Source organism: Gavia stellata, chromosome 9, assembly GCF_030936135.1.
Source record: "Gavia stellata isolate bGavSte3 chromosome 9, bGavSte3.hap2, whole genome shotgun sequence".
Taxonomy (NCBI): Eukaryota; Metazoa; Chordata; class Aves; order Gaviiformes; family Gaviidae; genus Gavia; species Gavia stellata.
Genome location: NC_082602.1, coordinates 13,451,834 through 13,473,743, shown reverse-complemented (window position 1 = coordinate 13,473,743; position 21,910 = coordinate 13,451,834). Strand labels below are relative to the sequence as shown.

The 21,910-nt window shown below is 41.2% G+C and overlaps 1 protein-coding gene across 1 annotated transcript; it reads left to right on the top strand.

Moving 5' to 3' along the window:
- Positions 1-1,063: 1,063 nt before the first annotated feature.
- On the top strand, positions 1,064-21,279 carry LOC104253480 (L-threonine dehydratase catabolic TdcB). Its single transcript, XM_059821322.1, has 9 exons — positions 1,064-1,105; positions 7,650-7,931; positions 12,370-12,486; positions 13,386-13,627; positions 17,847-18,012; positions 18,495-18,591; positions 19,491-19,566; positions 20,275-20,400; positions 21,240-21,279. Exons 1-9 carry the CDS (start codon positions 1,064-1,066, stop codon positions 21,277-21,279), a joined length of 1,188 nt encoding a protein of 395 aa, XP_059677305.1.
- Positions 21,280-21,910: the final 631 nt, after the last annotated feature.

The following is a 21,910-nucleotide window of genomic DNA, read 5'->3' as shown; positions in this document are numbered from 1 at the left end:
ACCCCTGGACCCCTCCTGCCTCCTTACGGTGTCGTAGTTGGAGTTTTGCTTCACCTCATTGTTTATTTAGTCGCTGTGCTGTATAGGTAATGCTTTCTTTTTCTTTTCCTTACTTTCTAAAAAAAAAAAAAAGGCAATTGTTTGTAATTTTCCAATGTCTCCCAGGGTTCTGTGGGTACGAGTTGCTCTTGGAATCATCCACTAGAAGCAGTGGAGATTTGAATGCTTTAAGCCCTTGGAGTTCAGCTTTTTTATTTCTTCGTGAGTACAGTATTAGAAAAAACCCTAGACAGGCCAATGGACTGCTGAAAATTTATCTTGGGATAGCCTGTATCAGATACTGTTATTACAGGTGTTCTGCGGTTGTCTTTGTTATGGTGCCTATGGTCGTCTTGAATTCCTGTTTTCAGGCTTGAACGGTGCAGATGGAATTTGGGAGACGTCTAGTGCCCTTGCGTAGCACCAGCTGGGGGGTGTGCACCCGTACGACATGGTTGTGTTTGCACAACCTCACTCTTAACCTTTTCCATAGTTGTTTTCTCCCCCAATTTTATTATCTGGACACCGCTAGCAAGATCACAACCTGGCATTGCCAGATGTGGTATAAACGAGGGGCAATTCTCATTTCCTGCATCCTGCCAGTAGTCGCAGGTGTTGGTAATATTTAAAACATAAATTGTTTCTGTGGGCTCAATGCTGTTAATGAACGCTCATGAAACACCGAAGAAGACGACAAGATCCCAGTTCTGCATTGAAAAAAAGGCTTGCCCAAAGTCACACATGATGTGACGTGTTCTGCAGCAAACTGAGAATCTTAAACCAGTCCTTTCATGACAGGACCACTCTTTCCTCTAGTTCGGGTTATGTTACTCGTTCTTTACTACAAGTGAATTATGGAGATGTGTTAATCACCAGAGAACCTCTAAACTCAGAATACATTTAACTTAAAGAGGAAAAAGGTTTAATTACTTGAATAGTTTTAACTGCCAAACTGTGTGCAGTGTTTGATAGTGATTATTTGACACTCACAGCTGTGAATGTCCTGTAAGAGCTGCTTAGAGGGATGGGTCTGTTTGAGGGACACTTGGAAGGTGTTGAAGCAGAGGTAACCAAGAGGGGTGACCTTCTGAGTTCTTGCTTTCAGATTACTTTTTCTCATGTTACCTGTTTAGCAGCTGACACCCAGTTGCCATTGCCAGCAGTAGGCGATGACAGTTCAGTAGTGCGTACAGAAGACTGGCAATGGATTATGACCACAGATGAAGGCAGATAGAGTACTAGGCTCAGGCTCTGGTAAATCTGACTTACTGAAAGTAAGGAGATATTTTATCAGAAGTGATAATGCAGCTTGGTTGTTCCCTGTATGAGCCTGAGCTTTCTTTGCATTTGTTGCTGGTGTAACATCACACAATTTTGTCAGAACTGTATACAGCGAGTAGAGTTATAAGTGCCTGCTCAATCTCAAGGCTTGGTTATTACGTACCTATCTGTGCTGGATGGTCACGGTGCATACATCCCCTAACGTTTGTGTCGTGCAGGCTAGTAACTAAGCCCTGATCTCTTCGCCTTTAAGACACTCTGATAAGTAGCCCTGCTATGAACTTCCTGTGGGAGTCTTAGGCAAGTCACTCGATCTGTCTGTGCCCCAGTTTCTATCAATAAAGTTGAGCTAGTATTTACTGAATTTGTCTTTCTGTTTAGGGGAAGATGTTGGTGATTCCTATGTGATTTAGGAACAATCACTTTTTGTAGGGTTTGAGTATCTAAATGTCAGAGATGCATTTTAGATTTCCATCCTGTAATTGCCGCTAGTACTAGTATTATACGGTACTAGTGTTATACAAAATAACGATAATTTGAGAAAGTAATGTTTGAGTGCAGTATTGTTTTAACTGTATTGTCAAAGAGAGATCTAGTGTGTTCCTTCCCCATGCCTGGGGAGCTTACTTATCACCCTGTAGTCCTGCGGAGGGTACTCAGACACTCTACAGTGCAGTACCCTAGAACTGCTAGCAGTGAAGATGACGTTTATTATGATGCTTCTTGCCATTTGTATTTCAGCAAGCCTAAATTTTTTTATCATTTTTCTTTCATAAAGACCTGCTTGCACAAGCTGCTGAGATGCTTTTAAGAATTGCTGCTGTTGCAGCATTTGGATGTGTTTGGGGAGGGGGGAAAAAAAGTAGAAGTGGAGTTGGGATGGAACAGGAATGTTTAGGAGCTATCGGGAAAGGGGATTGCAACAAACAGGGAAGGTATCAGAGGGGTGTGGAAGGCTCAGGCATCCAGAAGGGTCAGAGGAGACAGGGCTGGGGAAGTGCAATAAAAAGGATTAATGGCACTGGGGAGGTTCTGGGTAAAAGAGGGATTTGGATGAGGGAAAGGGCCCTCTCTGTCATATCCTGGGATTACCTCTTTCTCACTCCTTTGAGAGGAGATCCCAGCCCTAGTCACATCTCACTCATAAGCCGAGCAGATTGCTACCCGCCGCAGGCTGCTCCCCTGCCTCACCCCCCAGTACGTGACCCATCTCGGCTCAACACTTTGAGGAATGAGGCAGAAGTGACTTTAAAGGGGTCACATTTTGCTGTAATAGGTATTCCAAACTTGCAGGCATAAGATCTGAGCCCATTTATCCAGAAAACAGGTAAGTATGTCTAAAACTGTATCTTACCAATGCCTGTTGCTCAGTGTGCTCCAGGAAGGTGTTCAGGGAGCCTGAAGATGATGGCAGCATATAGATATGAGTTTAAGGGAACCCCTACCCCCAAAACATTAAAAAAGAATGACATAAAAAATCCACATATAGTGAATATGCATATATGTATATGTGTGCTGATGAGTTAATTACAGGCTAGCCCCAATTAATTGGGATGTTTTGAGGTGGTATTCAAGCTTAACGCTTTGCCAGTTTGCACTGTGCCACTGATCCGTCCAAGTTAGGCACTGGAGTTTCAAATTCTTGCCGTGACGTAGACCTATAAGGATGCTAAAATACTTTACAGAACTTGTACCATACTGTCAGTCCCTCTTCGTGGTGAGTGTGTACCATTGTGAATGCAAATGATAAAAACTGCTGTAGAAATGACAAAGAAATCCTGAGTTTTCAGTCTTATACTGAAATTTCTTTTTTTCCTTTCGTGACGTTTGAATTTCTATCTGTGAAGCAGCACAGTAACATGGGAATGTAAGTCCATAATTCCAACTTCATTTCTGCCTCAAAGCGCGTTGTCGTGACTCATTTTGTAAGAGGTGTAAAAGCTGCCAAATGGGCCAAAAGCTGACCTTGGGTACATCAGCAAATCAAAGTGGCACCACTGGGTCAGACCAAAGAGCAGTCTACCTCTGTGTCTTCTCTGTAGTGGTGGCCAGTGACAGGAGCTTGGAGAAAAATAAAAGCCACCTAAGATGCTTTCTCTCATATGCTTTTGTGGAGTCTGCCAAGTAAATGCATAGGGGCTTCCTGAATCACAGATTGCTTCTTGAATTATGTGTTTATTGGTCACTTTTAGACCTACTTCCATATAGTAGCATAATTTTTTTAGGAACCCGTTTATACCATTGTCCTTCATAGCATCCTGTGGCAATGGGTTCTGAGAGCTGATTATTTTCTGTAAGAAGGGAACTTCTAAATTTTCTATCTGATACTTTCATATGATCTCCCCCTAACATTTACGCTGGGAAAAACAGCGACTAACCCTTCCCAGTTTGTTATTTTCTGGACATCCATGACTTTGTAGATTTTTTACTCCTTCAATTTTAGAAGCTGAAGAGATGCAGTATATCAGTTTAATCTGTTTAGTCCATTTCATGGATCCTGAAGAAGGCAATCTTCATGTGCTTCATCTGATAGGGACACGTAATTGTCCTGTCATTGCAGGATAACTGCATGGGCATTTCTTTCTCCTTGTAATGGAGGCAATAGTTGTGGTCTTCAGGTATAGTATACACTACTACCGCATTTTATCTTCCAAAAATTATTTTTGTTGTTTTTATTAATTACTTAGTTTATCAATATTTCTATTTTTCCGAACTTGTTTTCCCCAGTGCTATTTAACTTGATGAAAATTATCAGTATATTCAAAAAACCGAATTGGAAACAGAAAAATTATTCATTCCGAGTTGTTGCTTTCTATCATTCTAAGAGTACATTTCAGCACACACTGTCTTTGCATTGGCTTTGAAACTTTAAACTCTGTAAAGCTATCTGCTGAAACAAATGATATTTTTTCCAGTTCCTTAATTATTCGTGGAATGTCTGCATACGGATCTTCTCTTTTATTTTTTGCAGTTATGCTGAGCAGCTGTTCTTGAAAAAGTAGGTTTATAAACTGTGTTTTGATGTTTGCTTTTACTAATCACTTTAAAGGTAAAAAGTCATAATTTATAACCATGTAACAAAGCTTGCCAGCTGGATATTTGTTTAATGGCTGGAAATAACCAGACTTTTTAATGAAAACTTTCCTAGACAAATTCCAAAAAAGGAAAAGCGATCCATTTGAAAGGAGCAAAGGAGCAATGTTTTATAATGCTGGGTTTGTATTTATATTGGCTCAGATTTTCATCTGGTGGGCATGATCGCTGGAATAGGGGCCATATTTTGTTACTGTGCACGAGAAGTCACGTGCTGTCTTCTTGTGAGCACTTGCATGCTTTGCTGCCTGCTTTGACTGCTCCTGCAAAAGAAATTCATACTGAGCTGATCTACTCCAAGCATACAAACTGTTTGAGGGGAGAAATGCATCTGACCTAACAGGGTTATTAGTTGCCTGTTTGTGATGGATTATCAAACCTCAACCCGCTGCTTACCTTGGGAGTTTGAGAGCTCTCAGTGGCACACCCAGGCAGGTTCAATAGGGAAAAATGTCATTCGCTAATGTACATGAAAAATATGTACATAGAAGGAGGATAAAAATTAATCTGAAATAAATATATACAATACATGCATACACAATAGCATGATAATATTCCTTTGGTAAATGAGGCTGCTGACCTTTCAGATGCAAATGGATGACAGTTTTCATATTAAATGTTGAGATGGTAATGTTTCAGATGTGCTTTAAACCCACCTCAAGCTTGAAAAACCTACACATATTTTACAGCTGTTTGACTTTTGTTCTTTTCCTCCAATGGTCATAAGGTGTTGTCTGCATCAGGGTCCTGAGCAGATATTTACTGTTCGTGAAAGCAGTGCTGCAGATCAAGGACTGAGAATCTGATTTACTTCCCTCCTTTGTTCTGCCAAAAAACCCAAAATCTAACAGTAGGGCCAAAAATCACTACCCCATTTTGGTCTTTCTACTTGCAGATAAAAATATTTGATGGCACTAGTGTGGTGAGGCCTTACCCTGAAGTTTGTACTTTCTAGCAGAATCCTGGTTCATCAATGGACTTTTTGTGGTCATCTTTGGCTGGGGTTTTTTATGGACTTTTTGTAGTTGATTGCAACAGATGCAGGGAATATGTACGAATTTATCTCCTATCTCAAATGCCAGTCAGTAAAAAAAACCTTTGACCTAGAAAAATCACAAATTTTTGATCTACCTTTATATTTTACCCTACATATACCCTTTTAACTCATTGCCAGTGTAAGAAATATCATTCATTGCTAAAGTTTGCTAAACATTTTAGATAATATGTTTAGAGATAAGAGGTATATGTTCTTCTCTTTTTGGAGTGGTTATGGGCTACTGTGATATCGAAAAAGTTTTTTTGTGGGGGGAGGTAGGGAATGAACTCTTAACAGTGATGTGGCCCCTTAAATGATGATAGCTGTTGTTTATGCCAAGGGCTGTGCTGTAACAAGTTCACAGGGAGACAGTGTGATCTGATTCTCATCTTTGTATTAAGCTAACTAATATGCATGAGAACTAACACTGGAAGCTTAACATTTTTATGAATCGTTCCAACCCTCTAACCCCAAAGGAGCAGAAATGCAGAAAAGTATGGAATAGAGCTACTTGATAAGCTATTTAATTTGAAGGCAGAATGCCTGCTGTTTGGGGGCTTCAGCGTTAAGATATGGTAATGGGAAAACATTTTAAATCACAAGTTTCAAAATAAACAAGTTACAAATGTGTAAATACTTTATTTATCTTAAAAAATTAGCATTGATCTCATTAATGTTTGGAGAGAGAAGACCTTGCTACAAAAATTGTCCTTTTTTGTCTCCTGTGAGGCTATACAGAATGATTGGTGCTACTGGTATATTACTTGACACAAATAACAAAACCTCTTATGTTGCCCATATTGTTATGTGTAGTCCTCAGTGGAACAATTGGAAATATAAAAGGCAGCAGAGCTACTGGCACAGATTATTGGGACCACAAAGAAAATGGATGACACTGCCAAAAGTGGGGCAATTGCTCAAAAAGCAGCTGTTTCTAAATATTTTAAAATTCTTTTTGGAAATTATTACAATGCATATTACAGTGCTGATCACTGCTGTAAAACTAGGGCAACATTTGCTTTAGCCAGCCCTGCTGATGAATAACTGCATAACTTAAATCCAATTTGTTTTGTGAAAATGGTAAATTTTTTTTTGTTGGAGATGATGCTGAAATCTCTGACATAATTTAACATGTATATTTTTTAGAAAAACCTTTCTTCCAAACAGATTAATATCGAGTCCTTTGTGTAGAGGGGCTTATACTATCTTGTAATCATAGCAACAGACCAGGGGTTGTACCAGCTCTTTTCCAAATCACTGGTCTTCTGCTTAATGCTCCTTTTCCCCCACATTACTCTCCAAATTCCAAGAATTCCTGGAAGTTTTGCATTTATTTGTTAGTCGGGCTGCAAATTCCTACACTACAGTATATTATCCCTTGTGAACTGAAGACTGGACCATAGAGTAAGGCAGTTGAAGGTAGGAAAACTGGCAAAATTTTATAGCAGTGTTGTCTCTCCAAAGTTTCTTGGGGAAGGAGTTTTGTGTGGCATCAGTGTCATCTTATCTACAGGTGTTTTTATCTATCAGTAAAGATCAGGAGACCTAGTTCTTTAGCTCTGTAGCAGGATAAAATTGTTATCCCTTATCAAAGTAATTTCCTTCCCACCACGAGGCAGCTGACGACTGTCAGGAGTGTGCTCTGCAAGTATGCAAGAGCGGAGAAGCAGACCTGTTGTGTACAGCATAGTGACATTTGTTACTGCTATTAATAGTATTAGGGAATGCTCTGCAGCAGCTATTTGCCTTTTTTGAAAAACACGGAGTTGTACACAACAAATAGAATTCCAGTTATTCCAAAATTTATGGAAGCACTGAACTGGGATCATTGCTGATTGAGACTGAGTACTGAGGAAGGTCTGGCTGCCCAGACAGCATGAGTTCTATCTTTCTTATTTTCTTGGGTATGACAGTTTCCCAGTTTGTCCACATGCCAGGTTATCCGTGTCTTTCCTAAAAGCTGGCTGGTTACAGTAGCTTTCAATCCACCTACAAGATAAGGTAGTATGATGGTAATAATCCAGTCTGCCTATTTGAGACTTGCAAAGAGCAACTGAGATGTGCATCCTTCCTAAATGCTAAATGTCAAGCCTTTAATCACCCAAGCTTTCCTAACGAGTTTCTTTTATTTGTTTGTAGGGATGACAATAAAATAAAGAAACAAGATGCCCCAGCACTTTGTGATCTTCACTGTTGTAAGGATGGGCCAATAAGAAATGGCCTTATTGGGAAGAAGCCACCCTCCATCAACCCTGAGAGACTGAAAGATTTTGGTGAGGAGGATTACCTGAACGGGGATGTGAAGACCTGGGAAATGAAGATAGTGAGCCGTAATGAGGAGTTACTTAGGGATGCCCTTTCCCGCATCCCTCAGTCAAGCAGTAGGACCAGCCTGACAAGCTCTAACAAGCTGATTCGATTTGAAGATATTAGTGCAGCAGCTTTCAAAATCCAGTGCGGTGTTCAGAAAACCCCCTGCATGGTAGGGTGTTTATATGGCTTTGCATTCTCTCAGTATTTCTTTGATTTTCTTGCTAAAAGTTGATCAGAAATGAATGACGAGTATGTGCGAGTTGCAGCAGATACATCTGTGTGAGACGACTCATGTTTGTATTAGTTGTTGTTAATTGTCAATAAGCGTTTTCGTCGTACCTGTTTACACTAACCTAAATCCTCAAAGATTGCAGTGACCTGCAAACAAAGCGTAAACCACATTAGGCATAGACTTAATGCACTGTGGTATGCTCCTGGTGAAAAACTCTTGCTACAAGGAACCTGAGCTGGAGATGGCGGACTATCAGTGTTTGGGTAAGCAGTCTTGTGGGAGGTTCTGGTTTGGAACCAGCCCTTATATTTGGAGAGTTTGAAGGTACAGATTTTCCTTCCTAGCCTGGCCAGCCTGGCAAGGCTGGATATGTTCTGTAACCAGGTGGTTCTGCCACGTGTGTCTCCAACAAAACGAGGACGTTAAGATGTGCGCAGACAAATATACACACCTATCGATCAGTCTAGGTATGAAAAAAACCTGAGACACTCCCATAAATGTACAAGCATTTGCTAAAGCGTAAGAGAAGTACAGTGGCAAGCTATTTAATTTGTGGTGTGTTTCTACTGTTGGGAGCTCTTCATGAAGGCTACTGTAATCACTCTGTGGCTAATCCCCTCTTTTCCCTGCAGTGGATGAGAAGAGCGTGTTTGCCAAATGGCAATTCACAGCAGCAGCCCCAAATCACTCTCTCCACGAATCCCTCCCTGTTGCTGACGCGGGGCACCCTGCTAGCCTCCCCGGCTGTGGATTGTCTTTCTGGCCTGCACAGGGAGAGGACCTTGGTGTATGAGCCACTGCTTGGGGTTAACACTCCCTGGAGCAAAGGGGTTGGGTCTGCAAGGCGCAGCAGTTCTCCTGGTTCCCAGATGGTGCCTGCTGATCCAGAGACATCATAATTACTTTCGGTGGGGTTTTTTTAGCTTAGAGTTCCCCAAATAAGGATAGCTGTGTTTTTTGTAGCGCACTACTGAAGAAGTGTGTCTTGTGACAACGGGCATGATACAAGACTGTTTGGGGCTGTAAGGTGGCACAAAAAGACTTGCAGGGTAGTGTTGGCCGGAGTGCAGGGAGTCAAAATGGATGCGTTTTGCATTCGTATGCTGCCGGTTCCGAGCGACTCGGGAGTAACCCATCCCGCCAGCTGTACCTGGATTTCCTTTCAGAGTGGAAAAGGTGGCTTGCTCAGGAAGGCGGCAGGGGAGTGAGCAAACACAAGTGCAGCATGGGTGGTCGGGGGGCCAGGGCCTGGCCAAACAGAGGGGGGGCATACCAAACTCTGCACATCGCATGGTTTGTCACCAAATCTCTCAGACTGTCATGCTTGAGAGTACAGTCTGTGCTTTAGACAGAAGTGTCAGTCTTCTGCTTTTGTGGAGAGACTGTCCCAGGAAGAGAAGATTTGCATTTATATTGCATGTAGTGAGCAATGCGCTTCTCTGTAATTGACAGCTCTGGTCATATTTGTTAGATGGGTTTAATCTTGCTGCACAAAGGTACGTCTATGGGCAGGGAGAGGGAGAGTGTCAGGGCTTAATTTGGAAAACAGAACTAGCTAGCTCCTTACCCTTTGATAGCCTGGATCATCCCTTCTCTGCAGCTCATGGCATCGTGCACTTCTGCCAAACTAGTAAAGTCTATCTCAGCCCCATCCCCTGAGCTGTGTCCTTGCTCTCAACAAATCCTAACGCAGGAAAAGGTAAGACTGCACCACTGAGTCCCTCTTCTGCTCTTGCAGGCATCCATGTAATACAAAACTTGCTGTAAACTGAGCCTGCTCCTGCTCACAAGCAGTTAAGCTCTCTTTGGCCAATTCACACCATTTGTTCTCAGGCAGCTTTGCCCCTCAACTTAAATAGTTCTTTTCTCTTGGGTGTCCCTGGCAGATTTATGCAACACAGTGCATTTACTGTGCCAAGCTAAACAGGCTAACTCTCTTTAGTCTCTTTTTACGAACTATGCTTTTGGGATGATCAGAATAGTGGAAAACCTATATCCCCACTGGTTTTAGTGTGAAAATAGCCCATGACTGTTGCTATGCAATGTAATTGTCCCACAGAAGTCGTTAATGTATGCTTCATGCACTAATTCAAAAAGAAAGTATTGAAAGCACAGGGTGGTGTCAAGCAAAACACAGATAACCTTTGTTTTAACTCATTGCTGAGGGGTAAGAGCCCCTTTCAGGGACATTTATTTGGATTAAAAAAGCGACCATGACTATGACCCATTCAGTTACTTGAATGGAGAAACACTTTGCAGGGTGATTCCTAATCTGCAGGTAAGACCATGGGTGGAGTGTCCTGGATCCTTATGCAGGAGTTTGCCAGGAGCTCAGATGCGGCATCATGAATGATTGTAACAGATGTTATAGAGGTAGTGAGTATAGGAAAACAAGGAATTAGCACTAAATTGGGCACTTAGTGTGGTTACTGATGTAAGAACTTTAAGGGTTGTTTTGTGTTAGCTTTGTGGATGCCAAGTGGAGACTGTGCTGTGTGTTGTACGTTAGACACAGTATCTGTAGTCCTTAGATAAGATCATGGTGACAAAAGGGAAAACTTAGAGACTGGTTCAATGAGTCTTACAAGGTCAGCATCAGGTCAGTACAGCTGAAACTAGTGCTGACACCTCCTTTGTTACAAGGAATTGCTATATTTAGGCTACGTGGAAAAAAAGCCTCAGTTAAAGGAAGCGGAAAAGGATAACCTAAAGAGTTAAAATATTGAGTATCAAAATTAAAGAAAAATAACAACAATCTGAAGTACACCACCTCTGTGGTAAAGAGTGACTTAATGACACACATTTTTAACTGTAGGAGACCCAGCAACTTTATAAAGTCACAGGGTTCATCTCCTTAAATCCTTTTTCTCATTATTCACTCTAGAATCCAAGATTCTCTACAAAACCAAAAATGATAGAACTAGTACGGTATGTGAAGAACCAGTAAAGTAGTGTTTCTTGTCTAGTGTTCTTGTTCTGTTTTGCATAGGCATTCTCCATAGATTAGGCTGTTTAGGATGTAAACCATCATCCTATTAGTGTACTAAGCACTTTCCATTCTTTCAGTTCTGCAGCCAGATTCCAAAGGAGCAGCGAGTGGTAGCTCCTATTGCAGGATTTTCAGAAGCAAAGTAGAGAATCTGGCCCCACCTACGGGTGAGGAACTTAACATATGCTTGTAAATCCACTAAAAAGCCTTGAAACATTAATCTGAAATATTTAGTTTAATTGTATACCTTAAAGCAAGTATCCATTTCAGATATATTTAGTTTATATAAATTCACCTTGAAAGTCCCACAGTCTGAAAAATATTTCAGTACATAGTAATATGTACGCTACACACCATACGCATGACACTGCCAGATACTTTTTGAGATAAATATTTAAAATATGTTTTCATGCTGTCTTTTAAGCTATCTCTCTTTGTGACTTATCATAAAGGAGGGCCTGCTCCCCTAAATCCCCAGGTCCTCATTTGCTTTGGCAGCCAATGGAAGAAATAGAGCCAGTTATGAAATAGAGACACAGTAAGCCTAGGAACTGGAACCCACAGGCTTGCTGCAGCTCTATTTCATAAGTTATCTTGTTTAAAACTCTTGTTTTAGATAATATGGTAATAGGAAATAAATATGGTGATGCTCGCTGTGAGTGTCTTACTATAAAAATTGATAAAGGTTTGCCATTAGTTAAAAAAATCATGTACTTGGACACGGCATCGCATGTACTATGCTTGCTAATTACTCTCAGCTCAGGGATCCTTTCTGTTCCAAACACCGAGCATTTTCAAAGAGCTGCTGCTTACACTTGCAGTCTGGGAAATATTTTTTTGTTATTTCTATCATTCTTCAAATAAGATATGTCTTTACTAATGTTGTACTGACCTTAGGATGCAAAATGGACAATATTCAGTGGTGAATCAGTGGCAGAAACCATAGCAGAGTCATAATGGGACTCAGGGAATTTTCTAACTGCTTTTGCATCTATTAGGAGATGACCTTATTTTTTGGGTATTCAATATCCAGTTTTGGCAAGTGCTAAAATATCAGACCATAGGGTGTTTTTTGAAATCATTGGAAAAAATAATTTTAATATCTGTTTTTTGAACAGTAAGACCAAAACAGTGCTATTTTCAGAATTCATAATGGCATGGGGTACATATTTCGCTGCTGCGAGTTTGAAAATGACTTCCATAAACCAGAAGAATCTGGTAGGTAACAACACACTGTCATGTATTTCTAAAGAAACAGATTATGAAATTTACTTTTTAGAGCTCATACATAGCAGTTGAATGAGTGCCTCACGAGGGAGCTGATGGGATGTGAAAGATTTTTCTTAATTTTAGATACACCCCCGTAATAAAATTTCTATACTCCAGTATTCTAGGCTATCCAAGCAGTATGGAATGGACATCTACCTAAAGAAAGAGTTCCTCCAGTACACGGGATCTGTGAAGGAACGAGGTGTACTTTACCTTCTGACATCATTGCCTCAGGTATAACAACATCTCAACATTCAAAAAGAAATACATTAGTTCTGCTTCACAAAAATGGAGCAGAATTAAAGATAATTTTGCCCGTAATGTCCATGGAATCGCAGTGTTTCTTGCCTTTTGAACCATTGTGCTGAACAACATAGGCAGGTCTACAAGTATCTGAATGTAAAATACTTTACTACTTTCTTTACGCTTGGCCGATCTGCTGGCGAAATGCTTAAAAATATTTGAAAGAAAAGCTTGCAAAATGTCAACATCAGCATTTTTCTGTTGCATTTAGATGAAGGTGTTTGTATGCGTACTATGGTTCTGACATGTTGAAACCACCAAACTTTAAGTGATGATGAAATTGAGTTACAATGGGTGATGAGAAGGACCTAGATCACCAGTTGATTTTGTAATGAATTTCAGTATCATTACATGAATAGCTTGTTTATAATTTGTTGTAGGAGGCTTTTGAGTCTCTGCAGCAATGACAATCAGAATTGGCATGATACAGCAGCCCAGAAGCAGTGGTTATTCCTGCATTTTTGTAATAATATGAATAAATCTATTAAAGGGAAATGTGGAATGAAATAGTTTAACACAGGCAGGGAAGAGGGACCAGATGTCGGCTCTGAGGGGCCAGATATTGGCACTTCTGGGATCAGCTGGAGTTTTGCAGCTAATTCCAATGGAACAAGAATTTAACCCAGAGGAGTGCAGGAACAGAGATTGATCTTGTTCTGTCTTAGTTCTGTGTATAAGTCCTGAGATCACGTCAGACATGCGTATACTGTATCATAATATGATCAGCTAGTAGACGAAAAGAAGGAAGTCAGACCATTAGAATGATCCAGGATCATATGGGACAGCTTTGTGACACTATATAATGTGCAATAAGCAACCCTGTTTTTTAGGATCAGCAAAGAAAGGGTGTGATCGTGGCTTCGGACAGTAACTTTTCCATGGCTGTTGCTTACCATGCCTCAGAGCTCCGTATTCCAGTGTTTGTCATCATGTCAACCAGCACGTCCCCCGCCAGAGTGAAAATGTGCCGTGAGTACGGTGCCATGGTTATATCCTATGGCACTACAGCTAAGGATTCCCAGACGCACGCAAGAAGGTTGGCGCAGGAGAATGGTTACCTCTACCTCGAAGAGTAAGTGGAAAGTCAGGCTGACTAGAAAGATTAGATTAGATACTTGCACAGCTGTGCAAAAACAATTAGTTTCATTAAAATTTGATCACAGGTCATCAAAATGTTACCATTACCTGGAGTATGGACAGCTACATATTCCCAGGCACAAATCATGAATCTTTCTATAACAGCTGGGGATGGAAAACAAAAGGAAACACTCTTCTTTTCCTCCAAATTAGGCAAACTTCTTGATGAGGAATTATATGGGTTAGTATGATAATGGATATATGTTAACTCTTTGTGAGCCTTGTCAGAAAGCATTAAGGCTATCATTCATTTTTGGTCTCTGTTTGGAATAAGGGAGTTAAAAGCTAATCTTTAATGCAAAGGGTTCAGCGGCATAGTGTAGAGCAAGAGAAGGTTAATGCTGTAAATTTTTCACATATCCGGTGTGAGGGACAAAACTGTGATTCTGCCTTGTAAAAAGATGATTAAGATGCTACTTCACACATACATTTAAAGTAGCTGAGGATGAGTATAAATTTAAGTTTGAACTATTTGAGGTCATTGAACAAGCTGGATCTAATAAAAACATGAGTAGAATAAGATAAGACAGGCAAAAATATTTAGAACCGATCAATTTTCCCTTTTTGTCCTTTTCTCTCTGGAGTATCTTTTGCCTTTCCCTTCCCTTTTCTTATTTTTTCTTACCCTTTTTCAAGTAAGATTTCCAAAAGTGCAGGGGGTGAATCATTAGCGTGAGGTAGCCAGTGGTCCACCTGATGCACTGAGCTGGAATGTTATTCTCCCTCCCCATTGCTGCCTCTGTGCAAGCCTTATCTACCACTTCGTGTTCGTACGGCACCTACTGCAGTGAGTGCCCGTTTCCCTTCGGCTCCTAGGCACTACTGCATTGAACATGGTAGTAATGAGTAATGTTGCCTGGAAAGAGGATCCCAGAATCAGCAGAATGGCGGAAGTCCTCACTTCTTTCCCAGTTGGTTTATTGGGAAGGCAATATTAAAAACTGTACTCTTCAAATGCACTGTTAGCTCTGCCGACAGCAAGTGGCCCACAGGGCTTGTTGGTGTTCCTTGTGTGTCACCATGGGCACAACCTTGTTCCAGACTGAGACTGTTAAAGAAACCCAAGGGAATGAGGTGCCCTAGATTCCACTGAATTTTAAACCCATTTAGGCTTTCTTTGAAAACCACAGCTTTCCATAACTTCATGATTTCCAAATTTCTGTCAGCCATTTTTGAACTCCCAGCTGGCTTGCATCAGCTATCATGTTTGCTCGTAAGAACTAAATTATATTATTGTAATTTCATGTTTAATCTTCTCCTCCTCCCCAAATAATTATTTATGTTACATAAAGCTGCGATAAGCTCCAGGGACAATGCATGTGAAGGACTTCAGCACCTAGCATTGAGGAACTCTAAATGCACACGTTACCGTTAATAATATCAAAGCACTCTGATTTATTTCAGGTTGCATGTTACAAGTAACAGGTATTTCAGGTTAGAAGAAACGGAGTTATTCAGTCTGTTACTATGTTTAATCAAAACCTCGCAGATGCAATTTTTCACGCTCTGGAGAAAAAAATAGAAAAAACCCCTCACTACAATTGTGAGCCTTTTCATAATGGGATGCCTGAAACGTGTTTTGTTAAGTGTAGACTTGGAGAGCTTTCCCAGAGAGGTGTATGCATATATGAATAGCCAGTCTTCTTCAATATGTGTCTGACACACATTCATCGTCACTTGCCAAAGCTGTCTGTAAAACATCAGCTGATCTCCAATGCTTTAGAATGGAACTTCTGAAATGTTATTTTATTTCAGTTTAATTCAAGCTTGCGTGAAATCCCTAGCAATTTGGTCTCTGGATCTCCTTAATCGAGAACGCATTCTTTCCTTCCTGAAGTAGACATTATGTGACTGTCCTTGGTTTTACCTGCATGGGTAACGTCCTGTAGTCGGGTGTGTCAGTATCAGTTCTTCCCATTTCTGGAGTGCAATTAAAACACTGTGTTATGAAGATGATCATGCAAGAGTTCAATTAGAAGAAGGAAACTTTTTATCCAACTGCAACTTCCTGTGAAATTCCAGGAAGAAAATGTGACTTTTCAAGTTGGAATTAGACTACCTAATTGCTGCCTAAGTAACATGGGATTTTTAATAACTATAGCTGTTCAGGACCTCATTATAAATGCAATGTGAATATTGCCAACAGGTAATACAGTACCTCTGGGATGATGTGAGAAAGATTGTTTGTGAATCAGAGAGGTAAGAGTGCTACAGATTGAATGACACACCTTCCTTCCTTGAGGCCCCAGTTTTTTCCTGTGTAACTCCATATATAAATACTGATCAGACCTGATCCTCGTTCGTTTGTGATCTGGTTAGTCTGTTACTCTAGGAAGGACAGCTGATAGCTTTCGAGACCATTATTTGGAGAACAGGGGAACGGAGCCTGCTAGCTGCCATGTCAAAATTTCTTTGGGAAACTGAAGCCTGGCAGCCCATCTTTCATTGCTGATGTATCGCACGTTTCAGAAGGCAAATGGCCAAATTTCTAGCTCTGACTCAAGAATGCTTGTTTAAATCTACAGTCTTTAGATTTATCAGCCCTTTTCCTTGATTTGGCTTTCAGTGGCATATGATACTGGGATACACGTTTGCTTTCACAAAGCAAAAGTAATCAGTCACAGTGCAAGTAAAATAACCCATTTTATTATAAAAAGCTGAAAGCTGATGAGTGAACTGGTGTTCTAACTAGATGTTAGCAAGGAAAACATGATTATCTGAAACATTCATTCAAACTGCTAATAGATCTCCATGCCCAGAGCAGTCTCCTTCGGACAAAATTTCCAGTTGTTGGAGAAGTTTTACTGGTAAATTGAATATCCCAGGTCCTCATTCATTTTTTTGCAGGTCCCCATGGTTTCCCATGTAACCATGGCAGGGGTAACTCGGTAAACTCAGTTCTGAATCTTATTTGCAAATAAGACTGCAGAAGAATTGTTCAGGAGAATAGTGATATGTTTCGTGACATACTGAAGGAGCTCTCTCCTCCTTCTTATGTCTTGATAAAGACAATAAATTCAAGGGTTCAGTTACCCATCCCACTATGATTTCTTGCCTCCGTCTTTAGCTGTGCTACAGGAGTGAAAGTTCATTCATCCCATCCTTTCTTGTGTAGTTATACAGACTCTTGCCCTGAGGAATTTGCTGTGTTTTGCTAGATATGAGAGGTAACTTCTCAAGAGGACCTTGGTCTCCACCTTGCAGGTGTTCTGTGCTCCTGTGCTGAGCCTCTCTGTGCACGTCTAACAGTAATAAAAGCATAGATTCCTAGTACCTGAACATCCTGGATCAAGTAAATCAAGTGAAGTAATTGGATCTATAATTCTGTTTGCTTACCCGCCTGCCAGAAAAAGCAGAACGTACAGGCATACAGAGGTCTCATATTTTTTGTTCATATATCATTCTACATTTACCTCATTGCTAACTTTTAAATAAAACACAAAACAGTTTTTAGAAATAGATCCAAGTCAGTCGTGTGACTGTACAGTGGACTTTTCTTCACTCTTTTGACTCTGCTTGTCCCTATTCTGTTCATTATATTACCTTTGCCTGCAAGTGTTTTACCAGCAAGTATTTTGGCATGACTAAATGCTTCTCTTACCCTTCCAGAGTCTTCCAGAGTAATGTGAAGGTATCAGATATTGGCCCTGGATTGTGGAAAGAGTAGCAATCTGTTTGGTATTTGTGAGGTTGAACACAATGCTTGAATTTCATGAAAATTCCCATTTATCACAAACACCAAATTCCACTTATAAATAAAGGGAGGATATTTCCTTCTGAGACTTTGCTTTTTTATTTGGACTGCAACATTTAAAAATCATGAAGCTGAAGGAAGTGATGGCAATGGAAACATGACTTCTGTCTCACCAGCTCTGTAGACACCTGATACTGGTAACAACAGAGATAAGTGCTCTTCAGCCTGAAGGCTATTTGAGGGGTTTGTCAACGGCACAAGTTTTCTCCTGGTAGGTACCAGCACGTGATGGTCTGTCTGATGGCAGTGTGCTGTTGTATCGCCGCCTCCCTTCATTGTGCTGGTGATTTACTCTCACATATATCTTGTTCTGTTGAACGGTGTCTTTAAAGTAGTAGATTGCACTGTTATTGCATTGACAGCTGTGAACCCCGCTGAGCTGTGCCCTTCCTTCCCGCAGGGAGGATAGTGCTGTCTACCTGTCGGGCCTGGGAACCGTGGGGCTGGAGGTGTACGAGCAGGTGCCAAAGCTGGACGCAGTGATTTTCCCTGCAGGAGGCCACTGTGGCTTGCTGGCAGGCTCGGCTGCTGCACTCAAACACCTCAACCCACAGATTTCTGTAATTGTAAGTTTCCTTTCACCTATGAAGTGTTGCATTTTGATGGCTTTCACCACAGCTGTTTTCAAAAGGCACTGGTGTCTAGCGATAACACTGCACTGGTATCTAGCGATACACTGGCAGAAACTGCGTATGCTGGGGACAGGGACTGTAGGATCCCGTGGGCTTCACCTAGGAGAAGAGCCTCTGAGAACCTGGGAAGCCTCTTGTCCCTTTGGCTGCTTGGCTGGATTTAAGAAAATATGTTGGAAGACTCTTCCAACGCAAATGAAATCCCGTTTGTGTTTCAAAATAATTTCTTACTGGAAAATTTTGGCCCTAAATAAGCCACAGGATAAATTTAGTGATAGCACAGTTATTGTGCAATTTTAAATTAATTGTTAATTCTAAGAGGAGGAAACTTTGTGTAGCTTTTTTGGTGTCCACTTTGGTGGTGACTTGTGTTATAACTGGATCAATAAGAAAGTAACAACACTTGTCTTCCCCAGGGGGTCGAATCTGAAAGTTTCCCTGTACTGCAACAATCCTTAAAGGCTGGCCACCCAATGGAAGACCAGGCTTGCAGCAATCATCACTTTTATGGAGGTAAGAAAATGGATTATTCTTTTGGAGGTAAAATAAAGGTTTTAATTGATTTCTCCAACCATATTCTTTTCTCATTAATTCACTTCAAACATACTTGAAATGAAACCTCTGAAGAGTCAGAATTTAATTCATGCTGTAAGAGAAACTTCTGACACATTTCCATCACCACCACCCTGGGGTGCAATACTATTTGCAGTGCACATGAAATGTTCAGATGAATACTTAGAAATATGAGAGTATTTATCTGATCATTGTGCTCACAAGCAGCATCTTAACCAGTGGAATCAATGGGAAAACTCTCGTTTAAAAGACTAATTTGTGGCAAGGCAGGAAAATGCGGTGCTTAAATATTTACTCACAAAACTGTTCTCAGAACGACAGCATTTATAAACGATACGGTTGTTTCCACATCATTTGCTCAAAAAACCTCAGCTGTTAAGCAATTTAAGAATATCCTGTTTACCTGATGTTCAAATCTCTGGAAGCTTTGAGTTAAATGGAAATTTTATAAACAACTTCTTAACTCTCTCAGTAAGCTCTGCATGTCTCTGCACTCCTTTTCTAACTGTCCTGTTGTAGCTAACGAACCCAGTGCCATGCTTGGTTCTTCTCTCCTTCAAGCCTTGTTGAACATTGAAAAGTGCTGGGCTGCAGGGTCACTCTCGCAGTGCAACTATGCCAGTGAAGAATCATAATTTTCTTGAAGGGATCCAAAATGGCAAAATCTTCCTGGGAGATTTGGTCTTTCATTACAAAATGCATTATAAAATCAAGCAACTTAAGATCATATAACAGCAGCATGCTGCACTCATTAAGGGCACAAAACAGTCAGGATTCTAAAAAATGTTGAACTTGCCTAAAGCAGCCAGCCTCATGTTTTTGTCTTTTGAAATCTGCAGATGTGAGCGGGCTTTGCTTTGGCAGCAATTCTTTGCAGCTGACTGGGAAACTTGTGGATAAAGTTGTTGCTGTGAGGTAGGTGAAGAAAAGCAGTGAAATGAGTAATACTGGGTGGACATTGTTGTGTATGAAAAATGTGCTGTACTACAGGGTATGGTTGTTCATCTACAGTGGAGAGCAGGTTGGCAGGAGTTGCCATCATGAACACACTGTGAGAGCATCGTGGTGGTGAGGTGCCTTTGCTTCCAAGAGGGACACTGAAGACACTGAACCCAATCCCACTATCATAGAATATCTCAAGTTGGAAGGCACTCATAAAGGATCATCGAGTCCAACTTAGTGCTCCTCGCAGGACTACCTAAAACTAAATCATATGACTAAGAGCATCATCCAGACTGACCCTTTTGGACAAAACTTCACCTGCTGCTAGTAGCTGGTCATGTTCTGGGTGTAAAACTTGCCCTTGTTGTGTTCTACAACACTTGAAGGCAGCCTTTGACAAAACTCTTCTAAATCTTCACAGAAAGGCCAAGGTGGCAGAATATACTTACCAGTAGGATTTAGCTAGCACAATGGTTCTAGTAAAAAAATGCCATCTTGTCTTTCAGTTAATAACAAGACTAAGATGTACGTTCACTCCCAGCAGCACAGCTTTCTGTAACACCACCTTGGGGTCATATGTACCTGGGAGGATGGAAGGATACAGTTATACATAAATGTATTGTCTTCTGCTTTTGGTAGCTCTTTTGTTTTGTTTTCTTTTGACACAACTCTTGCCTTCAGGGAGGAGGACATCCTCATTTCGATGCTGAGATTGCTGGAGTATGAGCGATCCACGGTTGATGCAGAAGGGGCCATTGGACTTGCAGCGTTGGTTGCAGGGAAGCTGCCCGAGTTGAAGGGTAAAAGGTATGGCAGCTATTGCAAACAGGGAGCTGCGGCAAAAGCATGGGGTTGAGAGCCTTGGTCCCATGAAATGGGGAGAAGCTACTTGTTTTATGAGTGACGAGGCAGTTCCCGCCCCTGAACTGGCAACGGGTTTATCTGTGGCATCTACTTCAGGCTGAAGGGACCACTCACAGGCCAGAAGACCATGTTGAACAAGACAAATGTCAGCCTGGAGACCTGTCAAATCTTGTTGTTTTCCTGTCTTCTCAAATGGTTGGGGGAAAGGCCGTTACACACAGCTCCACGAGGTATGGTCACATCTGCCAGGAGAGCATCCTGCTCTTGTCAGCCTGTTGTCTTCGCTCATTCCACTTGTGGAAGTCAGCCCTGTCTGTGGTGGGACAGGAGCTAGGCTGTCTTCTGCAGTCGCTCAGTGACACCTGCCTTCTGGCCCCGAGAACTCCTGCCCAGATAGTCAATGGGATTACCCTTGTGCTTAGCATTAAACATGTGGGTAAGTGCTGCCTTGCATCTGGCCTTGAGTACTCAGTACTTAAGCGGATTGAGCCTTGGCTCAGGATGCAGCCCAGAATGTACTTAAATGTACATGCACTCAAGACAACATAAAATTTCCAATGCGCAGCATTGTATGCTAATATACTGCTGAGGCAGTTCTTCAGAAGAGGCTGACAGTACATGCAGAGCAGCAACAAATTTCAATTCAGTCCAACTAAAATAAAAGGGAAAATGCACAGGTTTGGGTTTAAAGGGGTCACGGTTGACTCTGCAGAGAGAATTATCATGCACTGACCGTGTGGCTCTTCGCTTGCTCTTCAAACATTTCTGTACTCATTTTGCAGGGTTGAGATGGATTTAATTAATGGCTACAGAAAGCCTTGAACATACATGTTATCTAACCGTTAAGAGGTTGAGACTCAGAATTTCCAGGTAAAAATGATGTCACATTTTGAAAATTTGAAACAGACCTACAATTCTGCAGCTAATTATCTCCAACAGGACTAAAATCTCCAGCAAATGCAAAATGAAAACAAAGTTTCAGACCCAGTAATGCAGCCAGCTTCTAGGCTCCCACTGCCTGCCCACAATTGATGCCGAGAGCCAGGAGCCCCTTTGACATGTCATACATATTTATCAAAGGGCAGTCCTAGCAGATCTTAAGCTGATATTGAATACAGTGTCTGTGATCTACAGTTCCTTTGCACGGACAAGTGCTAATCAAAAAATGCTATTTTTCTCTCTGTTTTCAGAGTGGCGATTGTTATATGCAGTGGAAACTTGGAGCTACATTTGCTGCAACAGTGCATAGCTCGTGCCCTGACCCTTGATAACAGAGTGTGCAGATTCTCCCTTGTGCTTTCTGACAGCCCAGGAGACATTTCAAAACTACTGGAGATTTTGGCTCGGGAAGAAGCAAGGTAAATCAGACTAGTAGTAAGGAAATATAATCACAGAATAGCACAAAGATTTTAAGATTTGGACATGTTTCCAAATGTCCTCTGAAGGCAAGTCT

What these genes read in the sequence shown, in the direction of transcription:
- LOC104253480 (XM_059821322.1), top strand. Translation starts at nt 1,064, where the DNA reads ATGGGTCTGTTTGAGGGACACTTGGAAGGTGTTGAAGCAGAG. An exon ending in TGGAAGGTGTTGAAGCAGAG is followed by an intron (nt 1,106 to 7,649) that starts GTAACCAAGAGG and finishes CACTGTTGTAAG; the next exon opens with GATGGGCCAATAAGAAATGG. An exon ending in TTCTGACATCATTGCCTCAG is followed by an intron (nt 12,487 to 13,385) that starts GTATAACAACAT and finishes CCTGTTTTTTAG; the next exon opens with GATCAGCAAAGAAAGGGTGT.